A 25,762-nucleotide genomic window follows, 5' to 3' on the forward strand; every position below is an offset into this window, starting at 1 on the left:
TGTCTGTTCATAGAACTTTGAGCACTGATTCTTGGCTACGTCAATCCACGTTCACTTCCTTTTACCTAAAAGGACATTGCCCACAAGTCTTCAGACTTTTTCCTTGGGTCCGGTGGTGGCTGCCCAACAAGTTGTCTAATTCACTCAGGACCCATGGCCGGGACAGTTTGTATCTTACCCAAGATGGTTGTGTGAAAAAGAGAATGAGTGAGTTGGCTGGCCTCTTTCATTCTCTCTTTTTTATTTCTTCTTCCTACGGGCAAATAAAAGAACACACACACATCATATGCTGGAACTGGTCCGATACAAGTGAGTAGGGTGGTGGTTTTGTATTGTTACTATACAATAGGCAAATCTGCTATTCAGTAGCAAGTGCTCCTCTCTTCCCAGCTAGGGGAGTGAGGGGTGGTGACAATCCTCTATGGCGTGCACAGTTTCTTGCTTGAACAGGCAGAGTTTTCTTATGCTCCTGGAATGCAGGCCATATATTGTATTTCAACCCAGACAGCTTAGTTTTTAGATATCCAATTCTCTATTCCCTCACGGGCTTGGACCCCTTTCTTTAGAACTCATTCTTCTAGGAAGGGTGGTCTGGTGGTTTAAACTCCCAGACAATTTAAGATACAGGCCGTCCCCCCTCCCCGGTTATCGGCAGACTCGGTTATCTGAGATCCGGTTTTATGGCGCGTGCCTAGCACCATAAAATCAACGATTTATGGTGCCATAATGGGCAGAGTTCCAGTTATCAGCACCCTGAGCGCCATTATGGCACCATAAATTGCCGAGTTTCAGTTAATGGCAGTTTTTGCTTATCTGCACACCCCTGGGGAACAGAACCTCTGCCGATAACCGGGACTGCCTGTACTTGTACCTCCCTCTAAGTATAAGACCAAAGGTTTGTTTCACATATGAACAAATGACAAATTTTGAATCAATTTGTATTTGCATAGCTTACAAACCTTGAGATCTTAATGTTTACTGCACACCTCTAGCCACCCCTCTCTCTTTTCTTGGGTTGGGGGAAAGACTGACGCATCACAGGGTTCTATGCCTGGTTGGTGACCAGCTTCCACCTTGTATATGCACGAGTTGCCAGATGCCACAGATTCTTTGCTTTACAATTTTTTATTGTTTTTAACCAGTTTCCAGCTGGCTCAAGAAGATTATTCTAGTGTTAAGAGCTCAGGTTTGTAAGCTATGAAGAATACAAATTGATTACAAATTTGTCCCTTTTTTGCGCTGAAACTATTTTGTCACATAAGAAATATGCCACGAAATTTATAATATAATCAAATGAATTGAACTGTACTCTCTCTTCTGATTTATATATTACCTAAAATTTGCATTTATGGAGAGCGCCGACATCATAAGGCCCAATTCTATGAAGTAAATGACTTTTACCTAATGACTGAAGGTTATTTCATTCTAACTTACCACTGATGATTCTACAAATAATACAGAATAAACGCAAGTCTTGCTTCAGTTTTCTTTGAGATCAAAGTATTTAGTTTTTGAGAGAGAGAGAGAGAGAGAGTGAGAGAGAGAAAGATGAGAGAGAGATTTGAGAGAGAGAGAGAGAGAGAGAGAGAGAGGAGTTTTGAGAGAGAGAGAGAGAGAAGGAGAAAAGCATCAGCAATATGTAATCGGCGACTCAAAAAATGAAAAAATTAAAATATATTATATAATGAAGAGAGAGAGAGAGAGATGAAGAGAGAGAAGAGGATTCGAGAAGAGCGAGACGAGAGAGAGAGAGAGAGAGAGAGAGAGAGGAGAGAGAGAAGAGAGGAGAGAGAGAGAGAGAGAGAGAGAGAAAAGCATCAGCAATATGTATATCTGGACTCAAAATGAGAAAATAAAAAATATTTATATTCTGAAGGTTCAGTTATCCCTATAGGCCATTTTCTTTATCAAACTAACACTAGCGAGAATGGAATACATAAGGGGAACAATTATTTTTGAATAAATTTTGTTTTCAAATTCATTTTTCAAGCTTTTTTTTACAATGGTTGTTCAATGTGCTGTAAACACAAGTTGTTCATGAACCAATCTAAAAAATTTTTTTAATACCAATAACATTTCTAGATTGTTTCATTTATCATAAAACAGTCCAAAATAGTGTATGTCAGACTTGATCCAAAGTAGAATAATTCATAGACTGACCTTTTTATAAGTCTTTTTCGTTTTTACAAGTCTTTGTCGTTAGCAGTGCTGTACAAGTGATGAACGAAATTGTCCATGAACCAACCTACACATTCTTTTACAGACAATAAGGTTTCTTGATACGTATGTTTATTTATGCATAAAACTGATGAAAGCAGTCCATAACTCACTTAAACCTATCCTGAATTACTCATACAGATGTTTTTTACAATTTTTTCATGACTTCCGGTTCACAAGTCATACTAGGGATGAACAAAATTGTCAATAATAAACTAATCTATGTACACATTCTTTTTAGCTTTATCACTTCAGGATATGCTTAGTAAGACATAAAACAGTTGAAAACAGTCAAGGCCTAAAATCTGATAATTCCTTGAAATTCAGTAGTTGGCATACCCCTTAAATATTTGCATTCTATGGGTGAGGAGGAATGCTGTACACCCTCCTGTATGTTCTAAATGACAAAATGTATTCAAAGTCATGCTGGGGTTGTCATCTGAAGGTAATTCTGATAGAGCAGAATATGAAGTGTGACAGAAGGCAATATCCAAAATGATTTAGTTTAGAGTAACTCCTAACGGTCGAGATATGGGTCAGCCCTTTGTAGTTGCCGTCTTAAGTGCACAGTGTTTTTGGGAGATTCTCTACATGGTAATTCAAGCATTTTATCATTAACAGGTTATTACCAACAAAACATTATTCTTATACAATAAATGTTTTTAAACAAACCTAACACTATACGTACTGTAATCGGAAAGATTTACTCCTCCCTTCCCTCCATGCACTCAATTACCAGGAATGGTCAAGCCAGATGGGGAGGTGCCATTATTTTCTCTCTTCTCTTAAAAAATTTAAGATTAGTTCTGCCTGGAAAGCGCATTATACAATAAATGTTTTTAAACAAAACTAACACTATACGTACTGTAATCGGAAAGATTTACTCCTCCCTTCCCTCCATGCACTCAATTACCAGGAATGGTCAAGCCAGATGGGGTAGGTGCATTCTTTCAAAAACTTAAGATTAGTTCTGCTTGGAACAAGGCATCTTACAATAACGGGTTTGTAAAACAAATGTTATTGTATAAAAGGCTGTTCATTTTCTTACTTTTAACTCTTCTCAACCCTTAGTTTAATATACAAATAATTCTTAGTAGTAAAGGCTTTCCCATTTTTAAAATTTTCTTTTACATTAAACAGCTACATATTGCTTTTACAAAGTATTGACTAATTAAGTTAATATGCATAACCAGTGTCTAGTTCACTGATACCACAGTGTTTAATTGTTCGTGGTTTAGATTAATTTACAAATATTACTTTCTCAAAATCCCCTCACATACAGGCTACAGGATTGTTATCAATACGCAACATAAAATGCAGTAATAGGCCATCTAAAATTCAGTTTCTATCTACAAGCCCTACATATCAACATAATGGTATTTGCTCTGCACATAAAAAGGCATTAATCTGGAAAGAAAAAAAATCCTTCATAATAGGATTTATCATGAAAACTTGTACATATTAACATACCCTAAAATACAGATGATGAAACCAGACAACCATGCAACCATTGAAGGAGACGTTTTAGTAGCTGTATCTATCTCTGCATGACAATGAGGACATATCATGTGTGTGGACTGAGAACCTAGGGGAACAACCGTGGTCACAATAGCCGTTGGCGCAGCTGCAGGTAAAAATCTAAAATCAGTATTGCTTTAAACAGAGAGAAAAGGATAAAAGACAAACAGAAAATTATCAGCATTAATAAGTTTTAAGAGACTAACAATTTATTAAAGAAGAAAATATTACTATAAAAGAGAAATCCATTACATGTATGTACACACTATAAATATGGCTACGTATATTTAAAATTATAAGAATACTACTCAACTGGTAGTGCTAACCTTAAGATAGATAAAATGCATAAAATAATAATTTTGATAGTGTATTTATAAACCTTCATTTTATTATAAAAATATCATAATTAAAAGTCTTGATAAATTTTAGAGGTCTTTATACATTATGAACTGGAAAATCATATCTACATTTACAAAATTAATTTCCAAATTTAAAAATTAATTTTCTTTTTTTTATTACTTCACCAGCAATGTAAACATAACCATATAGTCTTCAGTGCCAAATTTTATATTTTATTCAATAAAATGAAGTTATTTACTTTAGTCATTGGATAAAGCCCAAAAATAAAAATTATTCTTATAAGTTTACTTGTTTCCAAAGCTGAATATGTTAGTTAAAATGTCTAAATTCATATGAAATATGGTCGACCTGCATTCTCTGCATGCAAGGACTGGGTCATGTAGGCTAATCACTAAATATTCACTGGTCAACTGTGTGACCACATCAAAGACGAGACAAATTACTTGAACACATTCTTTGCGTTTCTAAAACATCACACTTAAATCTCATCTTTTTATTTTCCGATCAGATTCATAACTACAGTAACATAAAATCTGCCGTTCTTCAATTATGAGTTTTAGATATGTTAAATTGTCACTAATAGAAGTGTCTGTCTGATGTGGCTGCTGTAGCAGTATCTTTATTCCTCTTCATGCTCATATGGTAATGATACATAAAATTTTGTATCTGCAATTTATTTATTCTATTATTTTACGAACAGTTTTGAAGTGCTTATACTCTTACAGCTTTCTGGAGTATAAAAATTACAAACTTCTAGGGTGGCATACTTTTCAAAATTCTTAAAACTGGCAATCTTTACCTGCCACAGAAACGAGCGTAACTGGTCCAGTTGATGAGCAAGCTTCTATAAAAACAAGAGATCAAGGACAACCTACCAACACCAAGCTAGTTGTTCCAGCAGGCACAGGAATGACACTACTACTAAAATGGTATCTCCCTGAGCCAGCTCATGCAAAAGTCCGACAGAAAAATTTGCAGTTGTCACGTCAATGAGCATACCCAAACATTTTTTCTGCCACCTCTGAGTGAACTATGACTTCTCACAATTTGACCATGGTTTTTGACTCTTGGCAAAATGAGAGGTGATGGTCTCAGTCCAGGAGCAACTGCGTCTCAAGAGGATGCCAAGATTAGCCTAGTCAATTACCCAACATAAACATATACCCTATGTCTATGTCTATGTCTGACGGTTTATCAAGTATCCCTGCTTTCGCTATTAAGCGTTCAGACGGGATTTCCAAATCACTTATATTATAGTTAAAAATTTAAAAGTCTATGTAATGTAAAGCGGGTTAATTGTATTTGTCTCAGTGTTATAGCTGATGAAAATAAATGGGTTTTCAAAAGCTTTTTGAACTGAAAGATATTTCCAGCACACTTAACTGATGCCGGGAGTTGATTATACAATCTAGGAGCGCAGTGCTTAAAAGTTCTCGTCACCAAGAGTGGTCGTTGCACGAGGCTCATCAAGTCTGAAATCATCACGGGAAAGGCGTGTAGAACACAGGCCCTACTACGTATCTTTTCAGGCAACCTTTAAGATACAATGGCTCTCCCGTGTTAATAGCTTGAAGTTAAGACGCAAAGTTAAAAATAATCCCTGTGAGTCACAGAGGCGAATGCTGACTAGCCTTCTAAGCAAACTGAACATGAGTTGAGCATGCAGAGTAGGAATTTTCTCCTTTCTAGGCCTTAAAACCTGGTGTGACTAAAAACTGATTACAAAGTACTGCTCATAATTAATGGGTTAGAACAAAGCAATGTTCTAGGCAGGGGCAATTATGGGATTAAGTTTTAATCACCAAGATATAGTCTCAACATTTCAACAAACAGCTAATTTTAAAATAAATTTAGAATTTTTAATAGGCACTCTAAACATTTTTAAGAGTAAGTAAACTTCAAGCCCAAAATAATGGCATAGAGAGGTTTACTTACATTTTCATATATATGAAGTACATGACTGTATCTCACAGGCATTAATCATCACTTTACAGGAATGTTAATCACATCAAAGGTGACACGCAAAAGGTATGTAATTCTAAATGGACATCCTACGCATGTGCAAGAACGTAGAGAAGTTAATACAGAAAGAAGTTGAAAAGAGTAGGTGAGAGGATAGTTACATGAAAAACACACTAAAATCAAAATTAGGATAGCTCCCCAGATATTTCTTCTTGTGGAAGTCATACTTGTGATCAGAAAGGAAATAATTGGATTTGAAGTGTTTAAAGGTTCATGTTGATTACAGTTTCAAACATCAATGATACTTGATAGTAAAAGTTCAATCAACAAGACTGCAGCCTGAAGGATTGAAGATCACTTTTACTTGGATGTGTTGATTAGCAAACATTTTCTTAGACAAGAAAATAACTGCAGAAGTTAACAACCAGTCAAAAAAATTACATCCATTTCCAGGGACTCCAATTCAAAAATACAACAAACCAGACATCTTGGGGTCTTAAAAGTACAAAAAACTTGAAAAAAATATTAGAAGGGTATAGAATTTGAAAGACACCAGCTGGAATGAAAACTGTAAAATCATGTTTTAGATCTTTGCAGAGGAAAGAAACAAAAATAGACAGCCCACCAGTTACATCTTCACAATTAGACTTCTGGTATGTTTCATGAAATGAATAACCTACCAATGGTCAGTTACTTGTACCACTGACCTTTCCTTAAATCCTTGCAAACTGCATACACTCATAGCACACACAAATGCTGAGAATTAAACCTTAATTAGATCAAATTGATTGGGTCCAACTTCAGTACTTTCCACACACTTTTAAAAAGAAACCTAATTTTTTTCAGGTTTGTGGTAAATATCCAAATCCTGAGTGAGATAAAACAGCCATGAGCTGTCACTCCTGATGGTGGACATTGATGGTTTCTTTTCCCATATGGTTGATAAAGGAATCTTCTTTCAATGAAAATACAGGGGAGAGAAACAAATTCCATCAAAATAATTAGTTGAAGAGCTTAACCCACAAAGCTGAAATTTTTGCTGAGACTTAGATCCTAGTTGCACAACCTAGCTCATCTGACCTAGAATTTTACTCACAGATTGGAGTAATAGATTCTTGGTAAAGATAGTACAGCAAGAGGAAAAGGACAAACAAGTGTGTGTGTGTGGGGGGAAGCACTGTGTAAGGCTTTAGCTCTTTGTACAATTTAGGTATCCTAACCAAACAGATGGTTGACCCAGGAGACATGGAGCAGCCCAAATACTGGAAATAGCAAATAGTAATATATCAAGGAATATCTAGTTGGCACTTGAAACATCATTACAAAAAAAGTCGTAAAAATAAAAAAAAAGGAATGAAAAATATAGTGACAGCATACTGATCATTTCACCAGACTGTATATTACTCAAGACTTATTAATTGGAGATACACACCCTAACTTTTAAAGAAGTCTTCACCATCCTAACAAATACAAAATCTATTATAACTACTTAAGTTCTTTATTATTTGAGCCCTGTAGCAGTACGTACTTCGGTTAAAGTAAATTTTTGTAATTTGCATACACGTATAAAACAATGTGTATCAAAATTATAAAACCAACTCACAAACTGAGCACTGCAATAAATTTCATTTCATTTATTTTTAAAAATGAAGAAAGAAGGTAAAGATAAAAAAAGAATTCTACGTATATCAGTTAAATATTTCTGAATACATAATATTATCTTGATAAAGACATCATCAATAAAATTCATGGAGAAAAACACAACTTAAAATAGTATATCTCTGTTCCACATGTTTCTCTTCTAAACAAAAACCACAATCAAAGCAATGGAGTTTTTACAGCAAGTTCAAATTATAAATCCTTCAAAAAATATTTATACTATGTAAATCACTAAAATAGTACACAAAGAAATCAGTGCACCATCACAAAATGATTAACTATACTGTACCTTTGACCTCCTATTTCATCCCTGTAATGCAAATTAACTTGATGTAACATCTTTGTCAATAAAACTAAAGGATTTACTAAAAGAGACCTGACGATTCTACAGCTTGGAATAAAGGGTATACTAGATTTATTTACATGTTGGCTTCATACAACACTAAAAGTAACCCAAACAGAATAACAAAATATCATTACATAACTGAATGCACCTGCATTCTCAAACATTTAGGAACTTACATGAATATTATACTGTAACTACATTCAAGAAGCATTATCAAATTATGAAACTATTACAACATATATCAAATAAAACTCTGCATGCTCACTGAATTACAATACGCAAGCACATCAATACAGTAAATGACCACATCTATAAAAGCTTAACTGTGCAATACTTAATCTGCATAAGACTCCAGTCAATCAAGCATATACATCTGATTCTTCATTACCACCAGACCCTTTGTAACTGGAAAAAGGGATCCTGTGCATAAAATTATGACAAGAGCAAAAACCATGGGGATCATATAACATGATTAATGAATTCATTGTGCTATTCATTTTCTGTTTGACTACAATCTGTCAAGGATGCAAACATACATGCTAGCAACTCAGTATCACCATGTAAAAGTGCTATTCACAAATATTCTGAAGACAGCAGTCTGATTTTCAATTTGAAAAGTAGCAATAGTTTTCAGATTGTACAAAGAATCACTGCTACTTTTCATTTCCCTTCAGCCTATCATCCATGTCTAACAAGGTGCAAGAACAATTAAATAATAGGCAAAGGTGATTGTTAATGATGAATAACAGCTTCAAAATGTAAGATTAGAATCCATAAAACAATTTAATGGGAAAGGATTCGACATTCCTCAGCTTTACTAATACAATAAGAAGCTCACCACAAAACAATGTACATACTCGTACTCTCATGTTGTTATAGCTATATCAAGAATCAGGCAAAAACATTATGAGAAAGAGAAAGAGAGAGAGAGAGAGAGAGAGAGAGAAAAAACTGTTCTCAGGTCTTCAGTAGTTTTATTGAAGCCCCATTCCCCTCCCCCCGAAAAATAAGTATGTATTGTTCTGAATATGTAATGGAATCACCCATTCACTTACAAGATGACAAGTAAATTATAGATATGAACAACAGTGCACTGCTAAATAAAAATATATTCTTACTTTCATTATCATAAAGAACAGCAAAAAAATTTGGAGAAATAATAAATCCTGGGATGCATTTTGTGATTTGATTACATTCAAGATATTAAAGTTCTGATACCTTTTCATATCATTAAATACCTTGAGTGGACAGCTCATGAATGGAAATACGGCAGCTGATGAAAATCATTGCAAACTACCGCCTAATCTTAAGTACGTATAGTACTGGGGTTATATTTACTGGCATTTAGGTACTCATTAGTGCTGCCACTAATTTATTGTGGCAATACTTCTGAGCATTTAATTTTGTAAACCTTAATCATAAATCATATCAAGAATCACCAATGAAACCTGTCTCCACTTAGTCCAAGCTGTACTATCAAGAATCATCGCTGAAACCTGTACCCAATGGTACTTTAATTCTCAGTTGCACCTCCAGCTCACATTCATCCTCCTTGTTTAATACAGCACTGAATTACTTGAAGCTATTTGTTTGCTTTCATTCTTCACAAAGCCTTGACCTCACATGCAGGTCCTCTCCTTCCTCTGCTGATTAGTATTCAGTTTTTGCAGTACGTCTGATTTTGAGTCTTCCTCAAAGAAAGCAAGGATTTTCACTTCATCCGTTATTGTCATCATTTTATTACAGTAACTTCTAAACTTATCAGATGTTTTGGGTGTTGAGCCATTTGATAAGTAACAATAAGTGGTAAATAACAAAGACTAACCTAAGCTGAGTAAAGCCACCACCATAATGAAGCTGATAGGTAGAGAAGTCTGATAAGTTGACAGCTGTTAAGTTGAAGTGTTCTTGAATACATAGGTTAGTTCCTAGGGCTTCATATTAATCTGTTAGTTGAAAGTTCAACTTCACCTAAAACATACCTGGCTGTTAGTGTTTTCTCTGTAATCTTGGACTGAGTCATGGTCATGTAACTTATTCACAAAACAAACAAATGACCAATCAGATTACAAAAACCACTTTAACATAGCATAACTTTTAAAACTAAGAATGCCATTATGAAACACTTATTACTATCAGATTTATTACTCCACAAAGCTCGCCATGATAGGTGTTTAAGACAGTGAAAAATCACTGACTTGATCTGGTCGTCACTATAGCTTTGGCTGCTTTTACCAGCATCTCCATTTTCTTTACTGTCTACTTGAGCAAGGATGTGAGATATCTCATACCTTTTATTCAAATTAAGTGGAATTATGAAAATGTCAGTCAGAGGGTTTCTAAGACAGGCATCATCTAGGAATTGAAAAGTACTTCTAGTCACTCAAAATTAAAGTTCAATGCCATTTTTTCAATCATTTTAGCTACTGACCATATCCCACACAGTTCTCTAGAGACAGACATTGTTCAGTAAAGAGCTGAATTGTGGCATTTATTAATTGAAAATCTTTTATCAATGCCAATTGAAAATCTTTTATCAAAGTGCCTCAGTGGCGTGGTTGGTATGGTGTTTGCTTCCCACCTCGGTGGTCGCGGGTTCAAGTCTCGGCCATTGCATTGAGGAGTGAGAGATGTATATTTCTGGTGATAGAAGTTCACTCTCGACGTGGTTCGAAGTCACGTAAAGCCGTTGGTCCCATTGCTGAATAACCACTGGTTCCATGCAACGTAAAAACACCATACAAACAAAATCCTTCATCAGACGCAGATTAAGAGCTATCCATATAAATTATATGATGAACACTAAAGTCTTAAATTTTTCACTACTGGTTTTTTTGACATTCTTCGGTAATCAGTCAAAATATGAAGAGATTTATACTTCTTTACTCTTAAAACCACAAAAGGGGTAGTTATAAGAATCATTTTATATTAAATCTATTTCCTCTGTGTCTGTTGGCTATTAGGAATCGCTGGTGTATGATTATTCATTTGTTTTTCTGAATGAAACGTTTTGCAGCTATAGCCAGAAGACACCCAGTGGGTAACTGCCTCATTTCTTGAGTGTCTGTTGAGATGTTCACAGTTCACAGCAATTCCCAGACAAGTTGATCATTTCCAAAGGATTGCCTTCATTAAATTGTCTTTTCATCCTTTTCAGTAGTATTCATTTAGTTTTCATTTTTTTATGCCTTCCAATTGCTTACGCAATAACAATTATAACAAAAATTCTCAGTTCAGGTTTGTTTCACTAAGTATGTTAGAGTTTTCATTGTCATTTCTGAGGAAGTTTGCAAGAACTTACGTGAGTAATAAAGTTTACCATAAATTAACTTGCTTCTTCAGAGATCTATATTACCAGTTTTCAAAGTACAATTTTTGCAAAGAATTAAGCTAGCTAGTTCAAACTATAGTTTCAAGTCATACATATCAGACTTTGGTAATTCTATGTTCAGCTTTAAGAACTCTTTTTTCCATTACACTGTCCTTTTTCTTTCTGCTCGAACTATTTTTGTGGTGCAATTTGTTCATGAACTAATTTCTTTTATTAAACACTATTTTTGCTTCGTAAATATCTGGGCATACACTGAATAATATTCTTATACTCGGGTGTTTGTATTGGTACACAAACAGCTAATCTTTAGCCTTGTTCATTTTTATTTCTTCCTAATGCTATATTTGTTTTTGTTAGCTCTAGATGCTGCAGTAAAGATGTACAGTAATAACCCGAACTTACGCGATTCGAGTTGCGTGAATTCACAGTAGCGCGAAATTTTCCTTGGCAACCTAACTAACTATCATACGCGAGTTCTTCACAATAGTGCGAACTTTTGTGAATCCTCCAGAAACACTGCAAAATCCTGCAAAAGTGTTTGTTTAATTTATCATGTAAATTTTTTAGGTTTTAAAGCTTTTGTGTTTAAATCTTTATTAAAATTGTATTTTTATTTTTCTATATCCATAAATATGATACAAATGTAATTAACCTACTGTTAGTGCATATATGTACTTTTACAAGGTGCAATACCCATTCACAAAGTTATGCACTTTTCAAAGATGACATCCTTTCAGAAACTTTAATTTCTGAAGAACATACTAGCATACTACAATTAGTAAAAGTTTTTGTGCTTTCAAGTGTAAAATCAGTATGGAGATTCTGTGTTTGCTATTTATATTTTTTAAACTATATACAAAGGAAGTCAGTAATTCACAGTGTTTGTAACTATATAAGACCTTCATGATCAACTAGTAAAACATATCAGACATAACAGAGTTGTTGTTCTGTGAAAATTACTATCTTAAATTCAGAGAAAAGTGCTGGTACAATCTGTATGTACTACTATGTTATGTAATTACAGCACATACAGGTAATGAACTTTCAGATGTGATCCCATTCGTACTTTTTAAAGATGATACCGCTCCAGAGTTTTCCCTCACAAGACGTATCTCTCTCTCTCTTACATGATTTTGAATAGATTGAATTTTACCTTCACCCTCTGCAAACATTACGTATGTACATACATGCTTTCTTTTTTTCATTGAATTTTGTACGTTCGTTATAACACTTATGAAGCTCACCCATTAACGCTAAGAAAACTCCTTTTTCTCTGAGGGAAAAAGAAAATGGCATCCGATGAATTATGGGTAATGTTAGAATACATACAAAATGAATATGTAAATATCTAACTTTAATTTCATTTAAAAAGTTAGCCTAATACTTAGGGAGCTTGATTGCGGTCATATTTAGTGTTCAAACTCTAGAAGCAAGCATTTATTAGCATTTTTACAGACTGTGCCAGACTTAAGTGAAAACTCCCCTTACGCGAGGGGGTCTGGAACCTAACCTCGCGTAAGTTCAGGGTATTACTGTGTTAGCTTAACAGGTATGCAGTACTGGTCTAATACTTCTATGGACCAGCTTTTGTGCAGCACTTGTATGGTTTAAATTCTATTTGCTAAGACTGATCTACTACCTAATAAACTTATAACAGAGAGAGAGAGAGAGAGAGAGAGAGAGAGAGAGAGAGAGAGAGAGAGAGAGAGAGAGAGAGAGAGAGAGAGAGAGAGAGAGAGAGCAATATGACAAATTTTTAATCAATTTGCATTTTTCATAGCTAATAAACCTGAGGTCTTAACAATAGGATAATCTTCTAGCGCCAGCTGGAAACTGGTTAAAACAATAAGACTGAAAAGCAAGGAATCCGTGGCATCTGGCAACTCATGTGTAAACGAGGTGGATGTTGGTCACTGAAGAGGCTTGGAACCTCATGACGCACCTGTTCTATCTGCTAGAACTGGTTTCCTACCCAATAAAATTATCACTTCCATGGGAAACGTGTGACGAGAGAGAGAGAGAGAGAGAGAGAGGAGAGAGAGAGAGAGAGAGGAGAGGGGAGAAAGAGAGGAGAAGAGAGAGGAGGGAAATTAATCTGTTTTACTTGTAGGTACATGCTGGTCTCTTACGCAATAAACTATAACCATAGTGGGAAATGAGAGAGAGAGAGAGAAAAAGAATGTTTTACTTGCAGGTACATGTGGTCTCTTAACCCAATAAACTATAAACCATAGGTGGGAAAATGAGAGAGAAGAGAGAGAGAGAGAGAGATGGGGAGAAGAAGAGAGAGAGAGAGAGAGAGAGAGAGAGACGAGAGGAGAGGAGCAGAGAGAGAGAGTTTTAGTTTTAAATTTAGAAATAGCCTAAAGTATTTACAATTGTGAGGGACAATAACTTTCCCCTTCTGGAATGGAGGTTCTTGAGTTCAAAGTCTCTAATTTCTATAAAATTGCATCCTGCACGTTTATCTAGATACAGCATATACTTTATTAATCACATAATACTACGCTTAAAACTACGTACGTGCAAATCATAAATGCAAACATCTAATATTCATAAAGAGATCATGAATTGCAAACACCTTCCCTAGGACACCATTTAACCTTCTGAAAGATCCTATGGAATCATTCGAACCAAGTATTTATGAAAAGAGGAATGCAAAATTGGATAAAGGCCAAAGCAGCTTTGTATCATTTTCTTGATCTCCAGAATATTTGTGAAAATTAACAGTGAAGAACAAAATGGTACCGAGTTCTCTATGTAAAAATTGGGAAAAGACACAAAAAATTAAATAACACACCATGGTTATAAGTAGCATATCCAGTAGGAGTTACTGTAGCACCAATAGGAACGCCCTGAATGACACTAACTCCTGGTCGAAGTTGCTGATAAACAGTTGGCTGAGGCATCGCACCAGCTGTTGAAAGTACCCAGTTTTCTTTTCAAACCCTCATCATACATACAATACACAAAGGTCCATGAAAAAAAAGTTTCATATTTCAATCTTGATATGACAGAGCTGTAATACATATGAAAGAAATATATTCAAGGAACAGAGAGAGAATATAAGTCATAAGGTCAGGATAAATTATTTTCTAGGAGAGATTCTAGTTGTATAGGGTTAAGATAAATTATTTTCTAGGAAACGTGAACATGATGGAATCCAGGATTGCAGTTGACTACCAATTCACACAGACCAAAATCTCATACGATACAGCTTTCAATCCTATGTAATGACTTGAAGTAATTATTTACATTTCTCTTAATTCTCAAAGAGATAAGAATACATTCTACACTCATCTATAACTGTTTTAATCAATTACAAAGGGTTAACTTCTCACTAATGGCATCATTAAAACAATATGTAACTGTGATTAAATAACTAAATATTCTTTGTTTTATTACAATATTGTTATATTAAAGTACAGAGTTACAAAGTTGTACGTTTATTAATTCTACAACTTCTAATGTCCTACAGAGTACAAACTGGTCACTGTACATAAACCAGGACTGGTTTTACATCTTGGAGCTCTATAATCACTGACACAATTGAAAAATAGACTAAGCAATGAGTTATTTTATATATATATATATATATATGTATAATTATATATATATATATTATATATATATATATGGTATATAATATATATATATATATATATGTTCCTCTAAAAGGTGATGGCTCCCGAGAAAAAACTACTATTTCTTGCTTAAACCCACGGGCAATAAAATTCAACAACACTTGCTGCTTTATGCCCTAAGCAGAAACTTTTCAGTATATAACAGAAACCCCTTTAAAACACACTGCATCATTTACTCACATCTAGCATGCATTTTTGCACTTCTGGAATATTAAGGCCATAACAGAGTTCAAATACATCCTTCACTCCAACTATCTAACACTTCCAGATCTTCCTATTTTCTTTCCCTTATCCCTTCATCATCGATTCTTTCCACATGACCAAAACACCTCAAAATACTCTGATCCATCCTTTCACCTGTAGCAGCTTTTTACCACCAGTACACATCTCCACATTTCTCAACCATCAATTCTTCTTATGCAGCACATATTACACAAACATTTTACCTCAACATCTTCAATCTTTTTCCTTTCATCTGCAATTATCATCCATGTATAAAAAAAATTGGGTGAGCAATCTCTTCATACACTTCCACCTTTGCTTTCACTGATTAAGTTTCTAACTCATCTTTTGAACACACCAACAACTTTTATGCTTTGGCTATCTAAGAAAAATGAAAACTTATAAAGTGATACTGACATCTCTTGTTTCCTTGTCATGCCTAAAAGATTCCAGCAACTGGATGGAAGAAGTTCAGAATGAATGGACAGCAGGAGAAATAGCATATAGTGTATCAAGACATTCATAAGCAAGCTGCCTCTCAAGAGTGGCTATCAAATTTTCCTTGGCTGGAATGTGTGAACCTGCTCTACTTTTAAATAAAGAATCCAAAGCATTCAAGAACATGATAAGGCGTCTCCTTTAATTTCTAAACTTTGACGTCTTTCAACCATTCGTTATGCCTTTAGGAACTCCAGGAATGTTTCAAGAGAAGAAACCTGAAAAAAAAAACAGGTTTCTGACAACCTCTACCTGCCTTAGACTAACCAGGAATGACAAGTTGACAAGAAAGCTAAGACCAGTTTTACACAGAACAAGAGACCTGAGGGCTGAACAGCAACTAATGGATAAGTAATACAGTAATCCACTTATCCTAATCAACTGTTTGAATAACCATCATAATCATCTTATTGGTCTTTTTATAAATTTGGGGAGTTCCTTATTATCTTGCTTGTCTGATCCTGAAGAAACGTATGGTTATGTTCTAACTGAAGTGAAATTGTGATCCACAAATGCAGATATGCCAGAATTTCCCCAGCAATGACTGAAATAGCAAACAAAATGTCGAGGTGAAGGTAAATTATCCTCACTCTCTTCAAAAGAGGTTCTACCCCAACAGATACCAGAATACTGCAATCCAGATTACTAAAATGTTATCTAAAACTCGGTCTAAGATTAGAATTAAGACAAAATTAATTCTGTAAATTCTCAGGGGAAAGGAAGTCTTAGATCACTGAGTGACTTTGACTTCCAATTTGACAGAAATTATTCCTCTCACAATCCACTCTCTAACTGGTAAACAAAGAATCAGGTGTTTAGCTTACATCTGAAAAAAGGAGGGATATGAGAAACATTTGTGTCTCAAACTAAGAAGACAGATGGGTTCAATGGCTTCACTATGAGATGAAAGAAAATATGTCAAATTAAAACACTCATCAAGACTAGCATCTGACATAAGCTCTGCCATCAGTAAAAGCTGCAGTATTTTTTGCAGTATAGCAGAAAGCAGAAAATATTGCATGCAATGTGTGAGTTACATGATGAAATGCAGCAATGTAGATTAGAGTATTATTGCAATGACAGCAGCATAAAATAACATCTACTGTTGAGGTGTGGACTGGGAGAACAGTATGACAACATCCTCTGCCTTCAGCTCACATGCGATGTACGATCTGAAATTCATGACTACTAAGAGAAGGAAGGGGAAGATGAGTGCAAAAGACTGAGGGAACAGTCAGGAGAGAAAGCACAAACCCCGACTCGGGAGCAGAATAAAGATCATGCTTAACTTCCCAACCATGCACCCATACTCAGTTCACTCACAATTTGCCATTAAAACCCAAATGATGTTTGCAAAATCAAAACAAGACTAAGTTATTCATATGAAGCCACAAACTAAGACCATGCCCACACATTTCAGCCACTGTATATGCCAAGACTGGTACACTAAGTTATGATCCTGTTACAACTTTGACAAATATAAAATAAAAATTTTACCCCATCGTGATGAATATAAAAAAATTTTTGCAAATGCAATCTACTACATCACTTCAAATTACATAAAATTTTTCATCAGCAAAGGATACCAGGTAAGATGAAATATGAAAATTTATATGTACAAATATTTTCTGAATTAAGTTGTGTGAACAACTATCTGTTGAGTATGTAATACAGTATTTAGTAGTAGAGGAAATAACTACGTACCTGGAAATCAACATGAGCTATTCACTGTGCAGTTACCCCTATGGTACAGTGTCTAAAAGTTTAGAGAGAAAAATGTATACTGTTGATATAGAAATGAAGTTATTAGGGAAACATAATCTGATTCCTCATACCGTATTGGTGTCTTTGAAGTTTTCTATAATTTTTTGGCTAAGTATTTTTTTTTCATCTTTATTACTATTCATGACAAGCATGTAATATTACCTAAAACCAGATGTTAACTATACCTACCTCCTTGGATATTTGAATGACTGGCAGTAAACCAACACTAATTCCACTCAGGAGTGGATTAAGCAGAGGCCTACTGCATCAGTGGTCGGGGGTTCGAATACCAAAGGAGAGGGCTACTGTTAACATTAAAATTATCCATTAGTTTGAAAATGAGAATTATGTTACCTTAAGACTGAAAATATTTGGTAAAGTACTTCAAGGTCACCCTTACTAAGGATGGAACACCAGCATATTGCAAAATGCCTCAGTCAAAAGCCATGGTACTTACCCCTGCAAAAGAACAATTGCAGATGCATTAGGGGGATAGAAGAAGATTCTAATCTGTCCTAGCAACTGCTGCACTGACTCCACTCTTTAGTTGTCATGGTTAATCTTTCAGCAGAAAAAAGTGGTTCCACCTTAAGGCCTCAGAGTGATGGTTGTTACTCCAAACACAGAAAACCACCACCACTTGACCCAGCTAATTTGCACATAAATCATGAGCAATAATGCTTGATGAACCCCAACATAGTTGAAGGTGACTGACTGCTAAGCCACAATTCTCCTAAATAAGGGGTGAAATCTTGAGCAAGAATGCCTTAAATGAAAATCTGGAGTCCTTAGGGAGAATAAAAACCAAATGAAACTGAATGGCAGAAGGCAATGTAACTGCAGCTGAATGTTACTGAAATAACTTTTAGCACTAACGAGTTTGATAGTTAAGGCAGACTGTGGTCTCCTCCCTTCAGGATATAAGAAGTGTTGTAAGTAAAAGAAAAGGCTTCAATAGATAGTGATGCATACAGCAAATAACAACTGATTTACTGGTTATAACCGTAGGATCTAGGAGACCCTTTAGGGAATGGTATGAGTTAAGAATCAAGGCTCTGATATATAATAGATTTGTAAAGCAAGCCACTTGTTCCTGGTAAGTCCTTCAGATAGAAAAAGAAGTAGAATTAGCAGCCTCAAGATGGCGTAACCATAGATCCCATATGTCTACACCTTGAAAGTGTCATGAATATGAAACTAAGATAAGTTATGAAGAAGATGATAATAAGTACCCAATTTTTTCCCCGAAAGGTGAATCACAAGGTGACATCTTAAAATCCCAATAAAGAAAATACATCCATTTATGAGAAATGTAACAAAACGTGGCAAAGGAAGACTGACACTGTCAGGCACCTGCTAATAAATGAGATACACCTCTGGATCTAGATGTCTTACACATTGTGAGACCACTGTACCTTCTTTTATCGATAAGACTGAAAAATTGGGAATACTTATAACATGAACACTGAGCATAAACTGTATGTGACTAAAGGGTTGCATTTAAACATGAAGAAAAAATATAAGCAAGATGTGAACATCACAGATTACACAATGGGGTCAATTAAATGTCAATGAGTCTTCCTGTAAATATTAATCTACTGAAATAACAAACAAAATTTTGACCAGCCTTTAATTTTCTCTGAAGCGATTCCCACTTAAGAATTCACACATAAAAACAAAGTTGATGTGATGCATACAGGGTGTAACACGAATTTATGCAAATAATTTAGGAAATGAAAGAAAAAGTAATTCCGAGAAGAAAATTTTCTAAGGCTTCGTTTGTCAGCAAGTGAAATTTTAAAATAACCGTTCATCATTAACACCTCTCTTAGGTGAGCAAGATTGTTTATGAGAGGTCAGAGTGGCCTGGGATGTGGGGGGAGCAAAGTAGATAAGTGGATTGCTAATCTTCTAATTATGATTTTTCTTGCAAGTTAATGATTAGCTTTCAGTGGGAACGTACCGCTTTATGTATCAAGAAAATATTGTAAATGTTGCTTGGCAACTATTTGTGAACACTTAATTAAATTGCATTCACAACCTCTCATGAAACTGTTGAAACAGGACTTAGGACTTGGCCAAAAAGCAAGGTGGGAGATAGTACTGTATTTTCAATATCAGCTTTTCTACGTCTTTCGATTATTGTACGAACAGATTATCTTTGAAGGAAAGGAAGGGAATTTTCAATCATGTTCCCATTCTTTTTTTATTTGATGGAGACGACAGTGTTTTCACGATTTTTTTCCATTTGACTGGTGTCTGATGAATACTTTTGATATCAAGGGAGAGGTTTTTAATAATACGTTTCAAATCATTGATCAGCGTCTAATGAATACCACTGATGGAGAAGGAGGTGTCAATGATGCATAGATTTTTTCAATTTTGTTCAGCTTCTAAAGAATACATGTGACTTGGTGGTACTTTTTCACGTCAGCATCATCACTCCATCCCCTTCCCACCTCCCCATTATCCCTGATCACTCTTACATCCCAATACACCATCTTACTTGTTTTAAAAATTCACCTCTAACAAACAAGCCATAAATGGCATATCTTTATAGAGCATTTTCTGCTCAGAATTGAAGACAATGCCCCACTTAAGAATACTATTCAACTTAAAAACATTCTGATACAAACAGGATCGCAAATTATAATTGAATTTGGAGCAGTCCCCTTTGGCACCAAAGTTCAAATTTTGTTGTGTGTGCCTATTCTGTACACGACATATACAGTATTGTACTATTTACAGTGTATAAGCAGTCCCCAGTTATTGCCAGCCTCTATCATCAGCAATCCGGTTTTATGGGGCTTCTCTAGCACTGAAAATTGGCAATTTTTAGCACAACAATGTGCTGATTTCCAGTTATCGGTGCCAATAATAGTGCTACTGGCACCGATACATCATAATTATTAGCGCCAATAAGCCCAGCCCCGAAAATTGCCAATTTTCAGTTCTCTGCGATTTTCGCTTATCACGAAGCCGTCAGAATGGAACCCCCTCCGATAACCTTGGACTTCCTGTATTGTGTTTTAGGATGAAAAAACGTACAGTACAGTTATTGTATTGACTTTATATATCATACTGTACTTGATAGCCATGAAGATTACTACAGTAACCAACTTACAAACAATTCAACATCCAAATAGCCGTCCGGAACGTCTTGTTCGTAAGAAGGGTGGTGTCTGTACCTTCCCTTTCATTTCCCAAAGTATTTGCATAAACCCATGTTACAACTTGTATATGTATAGGTGAAAGTGAAACATGCACGATGACAAGACGGACAAGTTTGGTATCATTCCAATTTTAGCACTTATTTCTCTGAAGTCAGGGAAAACTTTTAAACACTCACATCTCAGTAATGTGACATATTTTAACCTACATCTCTTATTCTTACATATTTTCCTATATCTTTCCATCTGTTTTCTGTTTGTCATAGTCTCTCTCATCCTCTCTCTCGCTCTCTTCTCCCATCTCTCTTCGTTCTCTCTTCACACGTTCTTCGTCTCCTCTCACTCTCTCCATCTCCTCCTTCTCTCTCTCTCGTCTCTCTCTTCTCTATCGCATGCGTGCATATATGGAAAATAGGAGAATATTTGGCATATGCAAACAGCATACATAATACTAGGAAACTAGGATGCATAGTGGGTAAACATATGAATCAAATGTGCCAACTTCAAGTTCGCTGAAATTTAAAAACACTATACAGTACTCTTAAAAGCATTTCCACAAAACAAGTGATTCACACAAAATACTCTGGTATGATGCACAATCAAAGCATGTCTAAAAAAAATTCTCACACCATCTTCCTTAGACAGCATACAATACCAAAGCATAACCTACTGTTAAAAAGTCGCTGCCTGATGGCCTCATGAAAAGATGAGTCAAGAGGATAGGTTGTAGGTGTATTTGGTGCTGTGAGGGGAGCAGTGAGGGATCCTTTAAGGCCAACCTGGTTGGGCTGTGAATACCAAGCCCACAAAGGTGGTGGTTCCTCTTCCTCATCATCCCTGAGGAGGTCACTTGCCCGCCGGGGAACAATCAACTTTTCTGGACTATTCTCCTGAGAGGAATCCTTTCTTTTTGGGCTGTTTCCTGCACTTTTACCCATATGCCTCGTAGTTTCATCAAAACTAACAATGGTATTACCTCAGCAATCATAGGAAGGAACACTTCCTCTCAACATATCCCCATGTAAAAGGATATTGTTACAAAATCCATTAGTCAGTATTAACACAGAGCTTTTGTATTTTAACCACATCCTAAAGTAAATCCAAGCATCTTAATCATTGTTCACAAATCTTATTACTTCATATCACAAATACATAGTACAAATAGATACCTTTTATATAAGTACTTGTCAAAAAAACACAAACATTCTCACCATAGCATTTCAAGGAATGTACTGCAAGTGCAAGTCTTTACTATTCCAGTAAAGCAGAGTTGTTTTTCAATAATGCTGCCAAGGCAACCAAGAGCAAACATATAGTGACCTAAATTCCTTTTATTCTATTATATTTCTTTTTTCTAAATGCAAATGTTTATGGAAAACACATACAGGTGAATAATATGAGGGTTTATGACCATCATAAAGTTAAGCTTATCAGCCAAAAAAACAAAAATCTAAACAAAACTTAGAATGGTGAGATCTGGCAACGAGTCACTTGACACCAACAAAGCATTCCTTCAACCCTATAAACAGTTCAATATGTATAATACTACAGCCAGTCCACTACTGCACAAACACAATGGCTTACTTCCAGTTTCCTAAACTTATTTAAACATGAAAATACAAGGTTGTTATAGCTAATTATTAAAACCTAAAAATGACATTTATTACACCAGAAAATATATTTTATCCCTGAGTATTATGAAAAAACTTTTTTGATTGTAAAAGTCTCAAAATATTTTTTAAAAACATAAAAAAAATGACTTCACAACACCCATTTTAAATAATAGACATCATGGCTCTTATTAGATATTAAGCTTTTCTTTTTTTTCTAAATCGACAGTTTTCAATTACTTAATACTTCATTAAATATTCATAGTATATTCACAATTATACATGATATGCACACATGTGATCATTGAACTAAAGCACAATCCCTTATTTAAGGAACCAAGTTACGTATAGACAACCTCCCAATTTTTTGTTGTCATGGGTTGCCATGGAGACCAGAGCAAGAATTCTCCCTGATCAATAGCAACACCTGTCACACAGTCCCACCTATGGTAAACTATCAAAGAGCATACCAGGCGTACTTACTAAATAACCGTACCTCTTTCCCTAAATTAAATTTCACACTTCATTATCTATATGTGTGTACGCTTTCTAAACTACTATTGCCAACAACTAATTTTCTGTGGTTGCCCATCAAAAACTGTCATCAGCCAGCTTAACAGATCTAATATGTAATTCCTTGCTTGAACTTATGCTTGATCGTAAAGAATCAACTCAAGATTTTCGACCCATAAATGTACATTAGCATAATGTCATCATCCTCAAGGACAAGGCTAGAATAGGTACAATATAGTATAACCAGAACCCAAAGTGAATTTGGTAATTAGAGGAGAATTGTTTCCAGAACCATGATTCAACCATACCTAGAAAATCCTCAACTAAATCCTAACTCAATAACAACATCATACATAAATCTAGTTGCAAGATCAAAAATATGGCTGTAATCACTAAAAATACTACATACATTAACTATCCAACCATTACTAACAGCCTTCAATTAATGTAAATATAATGAAAAATCCTAAATAATACTAGTATTAAGACCTTGCAGCCTCAGTAGAAAAAAAAATTTAATATTTTCTAAAACTTAATAAAAAAAAAATTAAAGGAGAATTTTAAATGTAACTACTTCAAACTAACTACACTTGATTTCTAAACAGTAGGGTAAAGCAAATTAAACAACTACGGTAATACTATTAATAAGATACTGATATTCCAAAAAGGATATTGTTATGATACAATAAAGTTTGTTCATACTTACCTGGCAGATATATATATATAGCTCGATATTCTCCGAAGTCCGGAAGAATTTTCAAAACTCCCGGCCAACGCAAGTGGTCGGCCTTGTGGTAGTAACCCAATTCCCCGCGCTGGGGGCGGGTGTCAGAACCATTCCCATTTCTATTCAGATTTTTAATGTCATTGTCCCCGAGGGCAGTGGGCGGTACTTTGATATTATATATCTGCCAGTAAGTATAACAAACTTTATTGTATCATAACATATCATTTTGTCATGACACTTACCTGTCAGATAATTATATTATAGCTGATTCCCACCATTGGAGGTGGGGGACGAAATTAAAAGGATTTTGGGAAACATTTCACATGCAGATGATAGCATCTTGGTTCCTTACCCAGTTAGGTAGCTGACTTCGTATTAACTGTCACCCAAGTCTGCTTTTGCTTTACTAGAGTCTCCAGCAAGGACGTGACCTGTATAGCTGGTGAGATCTAGATGATCTGACAACGGGGGCGTGACCACAATGTGTCTAGACCATATTGACCATACTTTAAGGGCAGCGAAGCAAAGAAAAAACCACCACCTGACCTAGCCTAACAAAGTTAGTCCCCAAAACTTTTAAGGCTAAAATAAAGGGAAGTCCGCCTCTAGCGGTCGACCCTACAACCAAAAAACCAACAACCATAAAATAAAAGCACACCTATCCATTTTCTAAAGGATAGGATTCGTGCCACTTCCCGTACCCAAAACTGAATCTGCTGATACGTATGGTCCAAGCGAAAAGCAGTTCTCATATGTCACTTTCACATCCCTGAGGTAGTGTGAAGCGAACACAGAGTTGCTTCGCCAAAATGTAGTGCTCACAATATCGCTGAGCGCCATATTCTTTTGAAATGCCATCGAAGTTGCAACAGCTCTAACTTCATGAGCATGACTTTCAGAATTTTTCAAATCACTATCTGGGCAGGACGAATGGGCCTCCCTGATGGTGCTTCTCAAGAAGAACGCTAAGGCGTTCTTAGACATATGTAAATCAGGTCTTTTCACAGAACACCAAAGATTGTCTGATTGACCTCTAATTTGTTTTGTTCTATCCAGATAGAATTTTAGAGCTCTGACAGGACACGGACTCTTTCTTGGCTCTCGACCAACCAACAATCCCTAAGTTAATCCCTTGATATCAAAGTTTTTAGGCCAGGGATTGGAAGGATTTTCGTTTTTAGCTAAAAAGGAAGGACTCAAGGAACAGACTGCATTGTGTCCCCTAAATCCAACATTTTTGCTAATTGCTTGAACCTCACTCACCCTCTTCGCAGTGGCTAGGGTGGTTAGAAAAAGGGCCTTCTTCGTTAAATCTTTCAGCGAAGCCTCGTGCAAAGGTTCAAAGGGATCGCCATTAAAGATTTTAGAACTATGTCCAAATTCCACGAAGGTGTTTTAACCTGTGGAACCTTTGATGTTTCGAAGGATCTCAGAAAGATCGTGAAGATCCCTATCATTCGTCAAATCTATGGCCTCTATGACGGAAGACTGTTGACAGCATACTCTTATATCCTCTAATTGTTGATACTGCCAACTTGTCTACATTCCTAAGATGTAACAGGAAATCGGCGATTTGGCTCACAGAGGTCTTGGAGGAGGAAATGCCCTCTTTCCTACACCATCTTCTAAAAACAGCCCACTTAGACTGGTAGACAGATTGAGAGGAAGCTCTTCTCGCGGTGGCGATAGCTTTTGCCACCTCTCCTGAAAACCCTCTCGCTCTTGCCAGTTCTTGATAGTCTGAATGCAGTCAGACTCAGAGCGAACGGGTTTGGGTTTTTGGTGATATCTCTCGAAGTGGGGCTGTTTGAGAAGATCGGGTCTTACTGGTAGGATTCTTGGGAAGTCCACTAGTAGGGACATGACCTCTGTGAACCACTCGCTTGCTGGCCAGAATGGTGCAACCAGTGTCATCCTTGTTCCTTCCGACGCTGCTAACTTCCTTGTTACTTCTCCCAGAAGTTTAAAACGGGGGAAAGGCGTATACATCCATCCCGTCCAGTCCCAAAGCATTGCGTCTAATGCTACTGCTTCCGGGTCGCATGATCGGTAAACAGTAAAGAGGCAGTCTCTTCTTGCGTTTTCGAAGTCGCGAAGAGGTCCACTATTGGTCGTCCCCATAGTCTCCATAACTGTTGGCAGACTTCTATGTGCAGAGTCCATTCTGACGAAATTATTGATTTCGACGGCTTAAAATGTCTGCTCGACATTCTGGACCCCT

The 25,762-nt window shown here is 35.9% G+C and overlaps 1 protein-coding gene across 5 annotated transcripts in view; it reads right to left on the reverse strand.

The window, feature by feature from the left end:
* The window catches only part of LOC135205480 (lipopolysaccharide-induced tumor necrosis factor-alpha factor homolog), a 140,242-nt gene that overhangs the window by 14,272 nt on the left and 100,208 nt on the right, over nucleotides 1-25,762 (reverse strand). For 3 of the 5 annotated variants that reach the window (XM_064236187.1, XM_064236185.1, XM_064236188.1), the window contains exons 3-4: nucleotides 14,194-14,310; nucleotides 3,688-3,841 (exon numbers count right to left, since the gene is read on the reverse strand). In XM_064236187.1, the coding sequence (XP_064092257.1) occupies nucleotides 3,688-3,841; nucleotides 14,194-14,310 (271 nt within the window). Of the gene's footprint in view, nucleotides 1-3,687; nucleotides 3,842-14,193; nucleotides 14,311-21,361; nucleotides 21,755-25,762 lie in introns of those variants that run through there. The other 2 variants (XM_064236183.1, XM_064236184.1) reach the window with 2 other exon arrangements.

Source organism: Macrobrachium nipponense, chromosome 24 (assembly GCF_015104395.2).
Source record: "Macrobrachium nipponense isolate FS-2020 chromosome 24, ASM1510439v2, whole genome shotgun sequence".
NCBI classification, from domain to species: domain Eukaryota; kingdom Metazoa; phylum Arthropoda; class Malacostraca; order Decapoda; family Palaemonidae; genus Macrobrachium; species Macrobrachium nipponense.